Genomic DNA, 17517 nt, shown 5'->3' on the forward strand with positions numbered 1-17517 from the left:
TATCTTTAAAAGTGGATAGATGTTGCTAATGTATTAGTGCATCCCCAGTGTAACACACTAGGTGTGAGCATGTGTTTCTCTGCTGTGTATGTCTTTTGTTGTCAAACCAAAGCAAGAGATGCTGCACCGTAAAATATGTTCACACTTTCAGAATGTGTTTCTATTTGCGTTGGTAAAGCCTATTTTCACTGTTTTAGAGAAAAATGTTGCACCCTCACACTTGACACTCTCCAGCATTGACGAACTTGGCTCTTTCAAGCAACAGTTAATGTATTCACCTATTCCTTTAAAACATTTACCATCAATTAAAGTATTAAGTGTTAACTATAGCACCTTGGGATTTTCTGTCATTGGGGCACTAAATTTATTACTTTAGACTTAGTGTTAACAACAATCGGCTGATGGACACATACATTATATATTGTACCATTGACGGGTTCTTTTGCAGCAGAATTACTAGAATATTATGATGTGACTAATATTTGAAAAGTCAGGCAACAAAACAAAACATTGTGGCCTCAAATGCACAATATGGGGATCCTGAATCTGAAGCAGCTAAACACAATTCAGCAAATATGAGTTTATTGTGTTCTTTATTCTTTAGCTTTTATATTACTGTGATGAAATGTTCTCTTTGAGTTAGAGCTGTAATCAGCTTCAGACTTTGCAGTTCAGCTGTAATTGGCTTCTGTTATCGCTCAAACTAAACAGTTCCACAATAAACTCCTTGAAATTAGATTCATAATCAACCCTCTCAATTTGTAGAAGAGTTAAATCAACACTACCTGGACCCAAGCAATATTGCTCTAAATCACTGACATGTTGGATTTCACTTAATGTTTTCCTAAATTGTTCTTTTTCTATTTGCCAGTAAAGTGACAGGTGCAGTTGAACAAACTTGCATAATTGAGTAGAAGAGTGGTAAAACTTGAAACAAAACTGAAAAAAATGTCATTTTGCAGCTAGGACATGGTCTTGGCCATGGGGTTCTAGTCTTGATGCCCTTTTAGGCCCAAGTCAGTCTTGGTCCTGTGGTTTGCTGGTTTACGCCACGTTAACACGACTTAGCTGGTAGCAAGCTAACTGTTAGCAAGTGCTAACAATGTATGAGGCCAGATCAGTCTCAATAAGAATGAACTCACGCCAGGTGTTTCACAAATGCACACGCTCTGGTTTGCATTCGTATTTCAGAATCGGAAATGCACACGCTCTGGTTTGCATTCGTATTTCAGAATCGAAAATGCACACAATCTGTTTCACAAATGCACACGCTCTGGTTCACAAATATAATTTTGAGGCACACTTGTAAGATTATACGAATTGCTGAACGTGCATTTACGAACTGCTTCTCATTTGTGAACATCTCTGCATTCGTGAGAGAATTCTCTGCGGTGGATTTTGAGACTCCCCTGACGCCGCAGTGTAACGAATCTCACCATTGGTTGACTAATCTGTCAATCAAATTTCCGAGTGTGATTGACAGATTCATCAGTCAATCAGTTAATTCGATAACATTACATGATCTACAACGAGGGAATGTAAGATAAATGTGTTACTTACAGGTTGTGATTGTTGCGTCTCCTCCATGTCTGCCCGCTAGTTGGACTTTAACTACCATGCTCAAATAGCAGTATTAGCTCTGCGACAGGTCTAAAAGTGTGGAGAAAATGTAAAGAGCAGTATGATTGGCTGAATGCAAACACACCTGATTGACTGATGAATCTGTCAATCACACTCGGAAATTTGATTGACAGATTAGTCAACCAATGGTGAGATTCGTTACACTGCGGCGTCAGGGGAGTCTCAAAATCCACCGCAGAGAATTCTCTCACGAATGCAGAGATGTTCACAAATGAGAAGCAGTTCGTAAATGCACGTTCAGCAATTCGTATAATCTTACAAGTGTGCCTCAAAATTATATTTGTGAACCACAGCGTGTGCATTTGTGAAACAGATTGTGTGCATTTCCGATTCTGAAATACGAATGCAAACCAGAGCGTGTGCATTTCCGATTCTGAAATACGAATGCAAACCAGAGCGTGTGCATTTGTGAAACACCTGGCGTGAGTTCATTCTTATTGAGACTGATCTGGCCTCATAACAATGCCATCTGAAATGGTGCACAGTCCCAGAAGTACAACACAAGCTAAGCTACACAATTACACAAGTCAGACAGATTTAAAGGTACAATAGAAATGCACATCCTTTCAGCTGTGTGTACACACTGTGTGCAACCTACTGTAGTTATTAGAAAACATGGGGCTTTCCCTTGACAGACCATATTAGGCACATGGCAGTGTGTCAAACTTACAACTCCAGGTTTACTCACCAAAGAGTGATTCTGATTCTATCTGCATCCTATAGCTTTGCTTGAACTATCAAAGACCTAACTGACTTAGTGGTGATTCCCCACAGTAAAAATCAAGTTAAAACAAAATTTTAAGTATTCAATCTGTATTTCAGGTCCTTTCATGCAGATTTGTTGTTAAAACAAATCTCTTCAAGAGCACATTTCTAATAAACTCAGGTTATTGTAAATGCATTCATTGAAAGGCTTTCTGTGTGTTTATTCAGACATAAACAGCATCACAACATATCAGTACATTTTTCAAAAGATATTTATTTCCTAGCTTCTGGAAAAAATGCTGAATGCAAAACAAAAACCCTTGGAGAGGTGAAACTTTTGGCTTCATAAGTAAAGAAGTAATTTTTGGTGTGTCCTATCACTGGGGGAATAATGAAATGAAATACCATCCTCCAGAGATAGTTTTTACCAGTATTAAAGGTATACCACGTGACCACCAGAAACTTGAGATCATAAATATGCTCGTGTGACATTTTACTGAGGTTGTGGGAGTCTGATTCACAGTTTGCTCACAGTTATATGATAAATGTTTAAGTAGGTGTGTGCTGATGTGGGTGTTTGCATGTGAGTTTTTAAAATTTACTGATTTACTGTTACATTTCAGATTTGGGTTGGAGAGAGAGGGGGGGGGGGGATTTCTGTTCAGATGCAGAATTTTTTTTTACATTCCTTGTCTTTTTCTTTTTATTTTGTTTACAGATTTGAGCCATTTAATTTATTTGTCTGTATTTTATGTGTTAATAGTCTGAGTAAAGTAGAAAAAGTGTGTCACAATAACAGACAACGCTGTTATCAATCACTTAGCCAATAAAGTACAGTTCCTTTTTATACATTAATCCTGTTTAATTCTACCTATCCAGAAGGGCAACAGATCTCATTGGGTCACTACCTGCACATTGTGGGTAAAGGTGAATTGTGGGTAGTAAACCACAGATGCTTCCCCAAGCTGCCCATCAATCTCTTGCTCTGTTCTATCCTTACTTATGAAAAAGACTTAGAGATACTTAAACTCCTTCACTTGAGGCAGCAAACCCAGACAGGGCAACCCACCCTTCTTTGACTGAGGAGCATAACCTCTGTCTCAGAGATGCTAATTTTATCCTGGCTGCTTCACACTTGGCTGCAAACTTCTGCTGGAGGTCCGTGCTCAATGAAGCCAACAAGACAACATCATCTGCAAAAGGCAATCCTAAGCTGCCGAAGCTAGAAATCCTCCTTCACATGGCTGTGCCTAGAATCTCTGTCCACAGCAAACACCAGAGTAATCCATGGTGTCTTACCCACACACAGCTTGTGTTAGTTCACTAAGTGCACTCACAGTCTGTAACAATCACAAAACAAGCTTTTTTACTTGACCCTTCAAATCCCTGAACATAAATCTGGTTCTCTGAACTGGTGTGCCACATTTCAGCTTTATTCTTCATAAAACTGATCAAATTCAAACATCAAGAGCAGATGTATTTCTGTGATGAAGGCGGAAATGTCAGCTCGTTAGCTAACTGACATTTAGTAGGCTCATCTGAAGCTAATGGTTGTTGCAGACCTTTTTATGACATAATGTAAGGAGCAGCATCAGCTTTTGCTTGCCTTGAATTGCACTCATGCATTGTGGAGTCATGATTTCAGATCAGCACAAAAACTCTTTGAACAGTTAAACCTTGCCATTTTAACAAAAATGTTTTGTTGTGTTTGTTTGTTTTGAAACAGCTTTTGCCAAAAACACATAACATGCAAATCTCTAAGGTGACTTTACTTGGACTTTAATATTTTTCTGGAGTGTTTCAACTTGACATTATGTATTTGCATCTCATTCTGTTAATCACAAACACCATAGAATTACAAAGATGATTCTAGCAGCTTCCACAGCAAATATATTTGTCCTTGACACAGATGCAAATATAATGCTGGTGAGATACTTAATATCCCCTTTAATCCACACATAGCAGCCATTATGGCTGATATTTCCTGGATCACCTTTTCTTGGTGTCCATGCCGTGCGTGTTTCTTTCCGTTAGCATCATTGTTAATCCCCCCCTCTCTGAGTCTTTTGTTTTGGATTCTGCTCATGCTTGAGCTTCGGATTAACATATATCACGTTGATCAACAAAGGCTGCAGTGCACCGTGGATGAATCATTATGGCATTAGCCCGGCCGCTGGGCCTATTCTAATTGAGAGTCATCAATCCCTGTATCTGTCCTCTCGCTGGCTTAGCACCCTCTTCAATTATTTATTTCTTGATAAGGAAGTGTGACACTTTACACCAAACTGTCTGTCACCTCTACCAACTGCCTGAAATGTGTAAATGAGCAAGGAAGCTTTTGCATTTGATGTGCTTCTGCTGCAGCAGGAGTCAAAGTCTGAGTTTACTAAGCACCACACTGCCAAGAACACTTTCATTATTTCATGATACTATGATTATTTTAGATCGCATAGCAGTACTGCTATGTGTGTTGTGCTGTGATTTGGTTTTTTTGTGTGACTGTTGTTGCTACAGAAGATAGAAAGAGACATAAAGAGAGTAAAATTTGAATAGTCATTTTTATCTTGGTCTTTTTTTTCTTTTCAGACTTAAATAGTTTCTTGTGATGTTTAAATGACCATTTCCTGAGTTCATTCAACTTTTTACTGGAAAAACTGAGATTTCACAGGATTTACTTGCAATGTTGCTCTTGGCTTTAACTTTGGGATGGAAGCCATTCTTGTAAATCCATTAGTTCACCTGTCTTCATACTTTTCTCTTACTGAATGTGTCCTCTTGTGTTGTTTACATTAATAAATACTTTGTTACAAAGTTGCTGTGTAAGGTGTCATTAGAGTAGGACTTTAAAAAATGCATGTTAGAGAGGCAGCTCCAGCTTTCACACTGATTTTGTTTTATTACTGTATTTTGAGGGTGCAGTCATGTATTTGTATTGCTGCAGAGCAAATAACACGCTGTATTAGTCTAAAACAGGGGTGTACCCAGAATCAGGCCCCAGGAAGCACTACACAAAAATGAATGAACTTGAAAATAAATCATACCATACCATAGGTTGGCTACCAATGGTTGGTAGACAAAACAAAGGGGGCACATATTTCAGGATTTAAGATGAGGTTAAAAAAAGGGGTACAATGTTTTTTTTTGTTTTTTTTTTTTTTAAACAAAGTTTTGAGCAGATTGAATAATCATCCAGAAGGTAAACCAGAAGGTCATTTATGATGTGATACCATGTGATTCTGACAAAGCAGGAGTGTGGTACAGATTTGGGAGTGGGAATTATGAGGAAGTGTGGCATGCATGAAATGACTGCTAGTTAAATGGCATATAACAGGGATTGCAGTGGGAGTTTCCCATCAATCAGAAGATCACAGGTTTGATCCTTGTCTTCTCATACTGAAATATCCATGGTTATAAACCTGAACCCCACATTCCCACACCTCCACTGTGCTCTTCACTCAAAGACACTTTTGATAAAAACCCTCAGCTGAATACAATTAATGTAATGTAATATCAAGAATAAGCATTCTAGTTAAGTTGGCCAAAGAGTTTAAAGTTCAAAATATTGTCTTTAAAGTTCAAGATGTTTCCTCTGGAGGATGACTGGGTTCTCCCTTAGAGATAGGATGAGAAGCTCGGTCAACTGGGAGAGACTCAATGTAGAGCTGCTGCTCCTCCGCATCAAGAGGAGCTAGATGAGGTTGTTCCAGCATCTGGTTAAGATGTCTGCTGAACACTTCCCTGGTCTGGTGCTCCGGGCATATCCCACTGGGAGAAAGCTCTAGGGTAGACTCATTGCCTACTGGAAGGACTATGTCTCTTGGCTGGCTTTGGAAGGTCTTGGGATTACCTGGATGGGCTTGAAGAAGTGGTCAGTGAGATGAAGGTTTGGGCTTTTCTACTTGTGCAGCTGCCCCCACAACCCAACCTCATATGATGGATGGATGGATGGATGGATGGATGGATGGATGGATGGATGGATGGAAAATGTATGTGCTAAGTGAAGTATTCCAGTCTGAAGTGAAATGTGAAATTTCACAGTTATTTAAAATAAGAAATCAAACTTCCACAGGTTACTAGATTTATTTTAACATGTAAATTCTACATTATCAGTAACTGTTAGTCTCACTGGTTAAAAGGGGGTTACTAATATTTACTATTAAATAGAATTATATGTAATCACTGGTAAGTCCTGTCCATCCATTTTCTATACCTACTTAATCAAGTGTACTGTGGTTACTCAACTCGTCAATATTTCATCCAATATTTGCTGAGGTTGTGTCTTGAGAACATGAAGCGAGCCTCAGGTCAGTTCTTTGTTCTACAGGAAGAAAATATACAGTGCAGCACATAAAATGTAATACCACATTTCTTAAAAGAACCTGTTTCAAAATTAGATAAATAAAAAAAATAAATAAATCCTGACAAGTTGAAATATCATCTGTGGAAATAATAAGAAATTATCTATCTATCTATCTATCTATCTATCTATCTATCTATCTATCTATCTATCTATCTATCTATCTATCTATCTATCTATCTATCTATCTATCTATCTATCTATCTATCTATCTATCTATCTATCTATCTATCTATCTATCTATCTGTCTGTCTGTCTGTCTGTCTGTCTGTCTGTCTGTCTGTCTGTCTGTCTGTCTGTCTGTCTGTCTGTCTGTCTGTCTGTCTGTCTGTCTGTCTGTCTGTCTGTCTGTCTGTCTGTCTGTCCGTCTGTCCGTCTGTCCGTCTGCATATTTTCATATATATATATATATATATATATATATATATGAATGAGAGGGGCAACACAATGATCCGCAGCACATTACCTGCCCTAAAATTAAATTAATTTCAGCTTGGTCAGTTCACTCAGGTTACTGTGTTGTTGCTTTCTTGTCAATATTTCATCCAATATTTAATGAAGACATGTTTTGAGAACACAAAAAGAGCCTTGGGTCAACTCTTTGTTGTACAGAAACAAACAAGAACTGAGTCTAACCCTAACCCAGAATTCCAGCATCAGACATTGAAGAGAGAACACTCAGTGAAAGACTAAGCTAGCCGTGGCTTTGAAGTCTGCAATGGTTTCAAGCCCAAAGGCTCCTCTTGACGTGGAGAACATGTTTGATACCTATCTATTTTGCATGGATACCTTTTACACTTGGTCTGACAGAGACCAGAGTTTGTCACGAGTTATTAGACTTACTGAAAACACAGTGATAGGACTGTAGGTCTTCTGCACGATGCCTGTCATCATTCTTCTCTCATTGCGCTGTTTCTATAACTCTGCAGTGTTCCTTTTTCTTTCTCTTTGCCCTTTTAATCATGTTTTTCTCCTTTTCTTTTTTAACTTTGATAACGATCTGATTGTCCTCTTCACCTCCTGCCATGTTGTTTTCTTTCTTTAAAACTGAATCAACCACTAGTTTTAGTAGGAGACTTGCAGGTAAAACAAACACACAATGACACTCTTTGTTGCCTGAGCCAACGGCAAAATGTTTTATTCCAACTGCCTCAGTGGGAATCTCCAAATAAACTTTATGAAACTGACTGTGGCATCTTTCCTCATAATGCTAGCAATGTGGGGCTCTAAAAAAAAACTTCCCAGTCTTGAGAGAAATTCCCCTCTCTAAATGCCTGTGGCTTGGAACCTTTGAAGTTTGAAGAAGTACCTCCTTATATGCATTTGTGCATGAAATTGTTGCACAAGGAAAGGAAATGGAAGAAGAAGAGACGAGGCTTCCCTGTGCTTGGATGCTTTATCTGTTGCTGCTTGTAATGGGACTGTTTGTACTGCTTGCTTCTATAAATTGATTAGTTTAGGGTTGAATGGAAACTTTACCAACCTCCTATCACCTCTTTCATACACGCTGACACTAATTGAAAGCTAAGTATCGTGTGTAAAGGGTGGACCTGCTTGGCTACCGACTTTAGTTCATTTCTACTGTTTGCATTATTGAAAACTTCTAGTTGTGGTCAAAAAAGAGTGGTCAGCACTGTTTTGCATTTTTAACGGAAACACTATCACTGCTGCTTTTTATTATTATGAATTTGGTATCTCAGAGGAACAGAGTTGTAGTTTATTAAAAAAGATTATTGATTTTCTTTTGAGGATATGATAATTATTTAATTGGAGAAGTTGTCAGAATGAGTTTTAAATTCCTTTTTTTTTAATTTTGCGTTCAAGCTTAATGACACACAACTATGTGTATTTAAGTGTTTAGCATCTCACTGACATTCATACTTTAAATAGATTTACATTTACATATACATTTAATTTGGATTGTTGTGTTGCTTGGTTTTTCTGTTCCAACTTTTCTAAAAGGCTTAAGTATGACCAGCAGGGCACAAGATCGATCTGAATTGATGATATTTAAGATAATATGGCTTTTAGATCATATGTGTACACAGACAACTGCCCAATGGGTTGTTGCATGGAAAAGGGAGAGTAATGGGATAGTGGCTGATATTCCTAAACTCACATATTTAGAAATTAAAACTACACATTTATGAAGAAATGAAAAAGAAGAAATGAACAAGACTTGTTTGATAAAGCTGTAAACCATTAATACCCCAAGTAACGTTTTTTGCTGAACTTCCAAAATGACTGCAATGATTTAAATATGCTTCATGTTCTTTTACCTGCACATGTCAAAGTCCTGTAATGAAATATAAAAAATTAAGAGACGTGAAAAACAGCTTTTTAATTCTTTCCTTTGTTTTCAGTTCAACATGTCAGAACATCTTCACAAAGAGTCGTTGTTAGAAATCTTAAACTGAATAAATTACAAGCAAAATATATTCTGTACCAGTTGGGTAAAAATAAAAATGGGCAAAAGATAAAGACAAGGGTTATTAATGTCTCATATAAGCTTTTCCCGCAATATCTGTCATTTCTCGTCTTCTTTTTCTTTCACTGGGCTGCTTGTTTCATCTACTTCATACCAAATATAAACTACTGTTGCTGTTTCATACATGAATGATTCAAAGTAAATGGAGTAATGATAGTTGGTATGAGGAGTTTTTTGCTTCTGAGTCTGTGAGGTTTTCTTCTTGCCCATTTGTCTAAACAGTTCAGATTATGTTTATGTAGATGCTGTCGGTCTGCTGGATATTTGGTGTATCTTTGATTTAAAATGCTCAGTAGCACATTTCAATCTTCAGGTTGTGTCCATCATGCACACAACCAAATCCACGTTCTCCCTTTTTGTTTTATAGTAGGGAACTGGTTAACATGTTACTTAATTCATTTAGTTAGCTGAATTACTTCATGGATGCTAATAACTTTAAAAACTTTAACTTTAAAAAGTCAGTTTTAGGTCCTCTGTCTGTTATCAGCAGCATTATTGCATCCAAACTATTTAAATTCACCTTTACATTGCAAAAGAGTGTCCACTGGGAACAAATAAGTGAATTCTAACATCCACTTACTGTCCACGTAATCTTCTTTAAAGCACATCAACTTGGATATTGTATAAAAACAAAGTAATCCATCTCAGTCATGCATTATGGCCCATTTCAAGTGTGTAGTGATTTTTTTCTCAGCAGAGACCCTTTTTATACTGTTTTTTGACATTTGGACATTTTTGGGCTAAAACTTTTGACAAATCCATGTATAGACATCCGCAACAGTGGCCTGGTCTGAGGGGGGGATAAAACAAACAATCATGGCTTCAGTCTGCCACCTCCTCCCTCTGCTTTGCAGCTTACATCTTTGGTTCTGTGCTAAACACACATTCAGGCTCCATCAGCCAAAAGGGGACTTTCAGATAAACTCTATCGACCAAACAGATTCTTGCAGTTGTGTGGAGGTGTTCATTTGTGCTTTGGAGTATAAACACCCTTAAAAAATGTGTAAATTACTTTTAATCCTCCTGATATGCAGCTTTGTTCTACGACTGTTTTCCTCTTTCTGTCCCACACAATTACATGTTCAGCTGAAATAGAAGCAGTTAGTTTCCGTCATACCTTTTACTTTGTTTTGCCTTTTTATGTGAAAATGTGAATATTTCTGAACTTTATTGGAGAGTTTTCTGATTGATTATAGGACTAAGATTAAGTCAGACAGTAATAAGCAGTGAGAGAAAAAGACATAATTTTCTTATTTTGTGAGAGCAGGAAACTTTGTGCTATACACTAGTGAGGGTTTTATTTGTGACCATGTAGATCATCCAGGATTGGAACTGATCCTGGATGGATCGTCTACCATCATATGAGGACCTGCTTTGATCACGTTCATGTCCTTTAATCTTGTCCAGCGTCATCACTAACACTGAAGAGTGGCGTTACTTCAAAGCACTAACCCGAACTCCTACTCCAGTGGAGGAGAACATGTTCCACATGGAGGAAGGTGCTCCAGGTCCCCGAGTTTACCTCCGGCCCAAAGAGAGTATCCATATTCCCCTGAAATACCAGAGCTTCCTCTGTGACCACACCATGGCCCTCCAGGTAAAGAGCCTACCAAAGTGGGACTCAGACAGCACATTTAAGAAGCTTTTTTTTTTCCTCCCCTGTGAATCTTGTATGTTAAAGATGATCATTATTGCTGGAGGAAGTGATAATGACCATCTCTAGCAATCACTATATGTTAATTACTGCTTCTTCTTATCATTTGCTGTGCATGCAGAAGAAATATTTTTTGCATCCATTGCAGTTTTTGGCAGATTCTCAGTTCTGATAACAGTTCTGTTTCTTATCAAACCCTCACAGGGACCAAGCTACCTGCCTACAGGCAGAGCTTCTCAGATGGCCAAGAAGAATCTATCCAGTATTATCACTGCCAAACCTATCAAGGTACAGAATGTCCTTTTTTAAGTCCTGCATGATATTCTATGCATATTGAAACATATTTATCTTCATCTGCAGTCCTTTGCCTTCCATTTGAGATTTGTTGCTAGACTAGAATTATTGAAAATTATGATTACGAGTAATGTATACTTTCCTGCCACTGCAAAAGCTTTAATGTCCAGCAGTCTGTTTAAGAAAGAAAAGTTATATAAAGTGTTTGTACACTCAGATGGGGATCAAAGAAAGATAAATACACCTAAGATCGGTCTTCAGTGGGATTAATCTTCTGCTCCATCCCAAAGTCTAACATCTAGCACTGCAGACAACTCCCTGAACAGTGGTGGTGCATCATCTCCACCCTCCTCTTCTCTCCTGCAGACACAAAAAACACTGAAGTGCCAACATTAACAGGCTTAGACTAGCTATAAAAATTATCAAGTGAAGCTCAACACTGGAAAAAAAAAATTCTCTTCATGAAAAGTTCTCCACCTAAAAATCTCATGATGGAGAATTAAATAGTTTCTGTCTGAATAACATTACTTTGAGTTCATCTTAAAGACGCTCTACAGACTTTTTTCAAATGTTCTCAGTGATGCGCCCCTATAAATAGTTATTTTGGCATCCATCTTGCATCCAACCTGTACTGTGAACTCTCTCCAGCCAGTAACAGTAACTCTCTTGTTCTGTCTTTTTCTCTCTTTCTTCTCTTCCTCCGTTAATGTCTTCCTGTATTTCCTCACCGAATCAGTTGCAATGCATGTTCAAAACGACTGATGTGTTTATAGCAAAACTCTGCTGCAACATCATGCAGCATCCCAGAAGAAATAGTTGTATAGTGCGGTTTCTCAGTCTCGGGAGCCTGCTGGGCAGAAAAGCACATCATAGATGTCACTGTGCCATCAAATGAGTCTGAAATGCGGAGTTTCATGTGCGGAAAGTCACGTATAAATTTTGTGCATGTTGGTGCTTGCAATGTGTATGAGAAAACTTTGTCTGCATCCTGAAGCTGCTGTATGCTGCAGCTGTTTAGTCCATTTTATCGTGAATAAACATGCACTGAAATGTGGGCCCTCTACTACTGATTTGAGCTTAGATCTGTTCCAACTATACTGACTTAATCTTCATTCTGCTGAAAACAAGCTATCCAGTTATCACCTCTCACTAACCAGGGTTACCTCATGATATTCCTGCTGTTGGTGTACATTACCCTGAAACCGTCACATTACACTGGGTGATGAAATATTTGCCAGTCTGCCAAGCATGTGTATATCTGCCTGCAGTTTTTGTATATTGTGTGCCAGAGTCAGCACTGCTACTCTGAGCAAAAATCCTGTCAACAGGTCAAAGAGGTCAGGTCTGGATCAAATATGTATCCCGCTAAATCTGACAAGTCCCAACAGCAGAGCTGTCAGTATGCCAGCTTTGGCACCATTGTCAGTCAGAGCACATCACCAGAGCCAAAAATGGGCCAGTCCTGCAGGTCAGCATGTGCCTGCAACTCTGACACATCAGAGCTTTGGACAGCTTCAGTGAGAAAATTGTGTCATGTTAACTCTGATAATAATTGAAAATTTGAACAAGTAAGTAAGTGTAAGAGCCATTAAGTTCAAGATTAAACATTATTTGTTCCATTTTGATCAAAATGCAAAATTTATTTTGTATAATTTTAGTTTGAATACAATGATTAGAGTATCAAGCAAACATTTTGCCATGCTGAAAGATTAAAGCACTTAGATAAGATACACAAAATGCTCAGAGCATAATTAGCTTGTTAGGACCATGGTGTTTTTACTGTCAGGTGATACAACTTTCAGAAGCTTTCTAAATACCCCTCAAACCCCAGCAATTGGTATCCAGGGGCTTCACAGTTTTCTTCAAATTTAAAGGTTTGCTTATCAGTCTGTGGTTATTAAACCTTAAAAGAAAAAAAATCAATAACTAAAATCTCTCATTGCCAAAATATATTCCAACAACTCATTGCGTGCTTTGTAGACGCTGCCTTAGCAGCAGTTAGAGTCCTGGATGAATTTTTACAAACTTTGGATTTAGGCAGTTTATTAAATTTATGCTGGCAGAGATCATTTTGAGTCTTGGCAATTAAAAATGAAGGACATCATAAGAGCCATGATCAGGTCTCTCCATAAATGTGGAGGTGGATGGATGGTTTGATGGGCTTCTTTGGCCAGTTGTCACACCACCACATCAGTCTCAGACCTGCAAAGATCTTATATATAGATTATATAGTGCTCACTAGACAACGTGTTTGGAAATCTTGTTCAGCAAGAGCCTACTTGCTCCTCTGTGACTGATTCTAACCAGAAGGCTCCAGTAAACACTCAAAGCATTTGAAGTCCTACACAGTTATCAAGCAACAAATACTGTATTAAACATGTGCTGGATTATGATGAAACATGAGATAGTTAGAAATTCCAATGCTTTTGCATATATTGGTATGTATGTGTAGAGCAGCATCAGTGCACATGTGTTTATTTGAGCAAATCCTGGCGGCTATTTTATACAGCAATCTTCAAAGCACATTTAGTTGGTCTTTGGGGATTTCAGCAGTCGCATACCATCCAGCTTATTTATGCTATTGTACAGCATTCTCCATCATCATCCTACTCTTTCGTAAGTAAACCTCAACCACTGCCTTTTAGAGTTTGTATGTTATTGTGAGGTGGAGTGCCCTAGGAAAAACACATGATTATCCGGTTTTGCATGCCTCTGAAGAGAGTTATAGGATTTAAAATGTAAATATTATCTAAATATCAAATAAAAGAGGACCAGAGATGTTTTGGACAGCGAAAACAAACAAGACAGCTCAGGTCCTGATGCTTCTTAATATGTATTACCTGCCTCACCAGTTAGTGTTTAGTTTAACCGCAGGTACGTTTACTATTATATATAAACACAGCATTACTGTAAGACTCAGTCATTCATGCCTGCTTCCATCAACTGATAAGACACAGCACAGACTTTGAAGTTTATTGGCTGAATGAGCATAAGAATGAATGAGGAGGGAGAGTTTCAACAAGTGTGAATTTGAGCCATGAAACATTGATTGTTTCACAGTTGTTGTGTTTTAAGATAACAGAAATATTAAGTAAAACGGTCTTTCTAAGGAGTCATTATGAAACCCTACTGTTAGGCAAAATGGTGCTAGTCCTTATTGCTGTGGAGCTGATTCTGAAGAAGCCTCTGACTGAAGATACAGTTTTTTTAATTGCTATGTTGTGTTTTTTTCCATTATGGAAAAAATCTGGCAATCTAATCTACATCAGTAGATAAGAAATTTGCTTTGCTGACTACAGTCTTATCTTTTTTAAAGCACAAAACTGTCGAAAATAAATTCAGACAACAGATTTTTCTCATTGCAGAGCTTCAAACCCAGCTGCTATGACTGCTTTAGTTGTTTGATGATTGAGCTGTAGTTTGATTGCAAGGGTCTAACATGAAGCAGGGGAATAGCTTGCTGATGCTGCTGACTTTTCACCTTTTCTCCACAGGTTACATTCAAAGCTGAAGATGGGAAGCCAATGGCCATCTGCCAATTGAACGTGGAGCCAACACCCCACGTTGTGAATCAGGCTTTCCGGCTTTATCACCCTGAACTTTGTATCCTCAAGAAGGCGATCCGCCTGCCACCATGTCACGACCCCACAGGTTGCTTGTGTTACTCCAGATATCTGTCATCCATTACGCCTCATGTCACTGCTTCCCTAAGTTTAGATTGTTCTATATGAGATCAATTTATTCTTATATAAATAATTTAATACTTAATAAGAGTATATAAGTATCTAAATACAGAGCAGGAACTAAAAGTAAAATAGATACATAAATAGATCTAATAAAAATGCTTGCACAATATAAATAACACACATATTTGCATGCTTTCATTCTGTTCATGTACATATGGATATATCACCAGAGACTGTGGCTCTTATCTTATTATATGTACTTTTTGTTTGTTTTTCTTGTTTTTGGGATAAACAGCTGGAAAAACTGATTCCAGGACTCATATTTCGGTGCGCTGCAGTGATCCTAACATTATCTGCCAGACCAGGATGCTGGTGAGGCAATATCTTTTCTTCCAAGCTGCAACCCCCTAATCAGAAAAGGTTGGGATGGTGCGTAAAATAAATAAATAAAATTAAATAAGCAGAGATTCCATTTTTTTTTCAATAATCAAATTTTATTAGTTTAATTTAACCTTTTTGTATTTCAGGTCTGCCACAAATCTTTAAAAAATGTTAGATCAGTAGAGTTTTTCCGCTTTGTAATGTGGTCATTTCTTCTCACAACACTTCAAAGGCTATCTGACACTGATGAAACCAAGGGATGAATAGTTTTAGGTGTTATTTTATTCCATTCTTCCTGCAAGTATATTTTGATGTGCACAATTGTATGGGGTCCCGACTGCTTTTTGCCATTACCAAATACCTCACATTTTTTCTGTTGGATCTAAGTCAGGACTGCAGGCAGGCCAGTACAGTACCTGCATCTTCCTCAGTGATCACTTTTTAATGCATGCAGAATTTATTTTGTTAAAAAATCCATGGGTGTTCCTGGAAAAGATGTCATCTTTAAGGCACTAAAATCCCTGCATTAATGCTGCAATCAGAGAAGTGTAAGTTCCCTATGCTAAGGATGATTTACAGTGATTGATGACTGAATGATACAGTGCTGTCTTAGGGATGGAAGTTCATGGATGCCCAGCTTAGGCTTCCACTCTTCCTTTTACACTCTGAGATTCCTCCAGATTGCTTGAATAGTAGAATGATATTTTATGTCCAGTTTTGCTTCTCACAGACACAGACTTATACAGTATATGCTGTATTTGTACCAAATCATAGTTACAATCACCTGCTGACATCACTTGGAAATAGGGATAATTTTGCAATTAGAGCTTCTAACTCACAAATAATGCCCACAATCATTAGCAAAAAAAGAATTACAGTACCTTGGCAGAGGTCTGTGCTCTCTGAGTGCTTCTAGTTTTAAATAAAATCAAAGAATATATAAGAATCCCTGTTTTTTCTTTCCAAACCATCTCTGCTTCCTTTGATTTGGGCTTGTTGTACAAATAACCTACACTTACCCACAATAATATTACCAGGGGATTGATTACTGAACTGATATCCGTTCAGGTGGCAAACACTGTATTAAAACTCTCCGGTTATGAATTGCACCTTTTTTCTACCCTTACATCATGCTGTACATGATACAAATGTGAATTTTCTTTTTGCCTCTTTTTACGTGTCCATTTGAACATCTTTCTCTTTATTACTGTGTTCCTGTCTAGGTGCCAGGGGAGCCTCAGGATGTGTACTTGAAAGTGCCCGGGAGTCCCAGTCCACAGATAAAGATGTTCTTTTTAATGATTTTCACGTATGTCTCATTTACTGTTCAGGCAGAGTGTAGACATTGAGCAAAAACAGCTTAGCCTGAAGAATCTTTCTCTTTTAACTAATTAAAATGCTCACGCAGGCTTGAATTGATTTACTAATCACACAACAGTTTAGTGGTCCGCCTGCCTGGAGACACAGGATCTGTCCCCTAGTTTTAAAATCTCCATCATTATTATGTGCTGCTTTTTAATACATTACACCAGTGTTTTTGCCACAAGGAATATCAGGATTTATTATTAACTCTGATGCCAGGGGTATGACGGGGTTTTGAAAAGTTTCATACATTATATTTTTAATAGTGTTACTGTTATATTCTATCAGTAAAAGAATATGGCCAAGGATTGTATAGAGGTTTTGGGGACCTGCTCATAAGATCCAAGCTAAATCTGTCCTAGTGATTAAGAACTCATCTGAATGCCTTTTTCTATATGATGCAAGTGTGGCTCAGGTGGTAAAGCAGGTATGTGGCTTTTAGCAGAGTCCTCAGCTCCTCCTCACCATGTGCAGAAGAGTCCTCAGCCAAGATGATCAACCCCAAGTTGCTCATAATGGCCACTTTGCATTTCAGCTCTGTCATCTGCTGGTGTGAGAGCGTGTTTGGGAATGGATGAAAGATAGCCAAAAGCTGTGAAGTGCTCTTTAATGTGTTCTCACTTACTCTGAGGGGCAGATTTACTTCCTGGGAAAATGAACACATGGTTTAAAATCATAAATAGCACCTATAGGAATGTTCAGTTATGTGGGTAGTATCCTAAAATTAAACACATTGTTAATAATCACATGTTTACCAAAGACAGAAGCACAGTTTGAGCACAAGCCCTGTAAATATGAACGCAGATTATCACAGTTTATGGGATTTGCTTGCAAATAAGTAAGGAAAAATCATTAAACTAACTTTTACCATACAGGCAAATAATAATGATGAAAACCTTTTGGACTTACCTAGTAGTTAACATTTTAGCCATCCTCTTTAATGGAGAAT

At 37.9% G+C, this 17517-nt stretch overlaps 1 protein-coding gene across 2 annotated transcripts in view; it reads left to right on the forward strand.

Moving 5' to 3' along the window:
• Positions 1-17517, forward strand: part of nphp4 (nephronophthisis 4) — a 184646-nt gene that overhangs the window by 155607 nt on the left and 11522 nt on the right. For both annotated transcript variants that reach the window (XM_042003774.1, XM_042003773.1), the window contains 5 exons: positions 10599-10788; positions 11050-11133; positions 14634-14790; positions 15121-15197; positions 16430-16515. In XM_042003774.1, the coding sequence (XP_041859708.1) occupies positions 10599-10788; positions 11050-11133; positions 14634-14790; positions 15121-15197; positions 16430-16515 (594 nt within the window). The remainder of the gene's footprint in view (positions 1-10598; positions 10789-11049; positions 11134-14633; positions 14791-15120; positions 15198-16429; positions 16516-17517) is intronic.

This window comes from Melanotaenia boesemani, chromosome 13 (assembly GCF_017639745.1).
Source record: "Melanotaenia boesemani isolate fMelBoe1 chromosome 13, fMelBoe1.pri, whole genome shotgun sequence".
In the NCBI taxonomy this organism is placed as follows: domain Eukaryota; kingdom Metazoa; phylum Chordata; class Actinopteri; order Atheriniformes; family Melanotaeniidae; genus Melanotaenia; species Melanotaenia boesemani.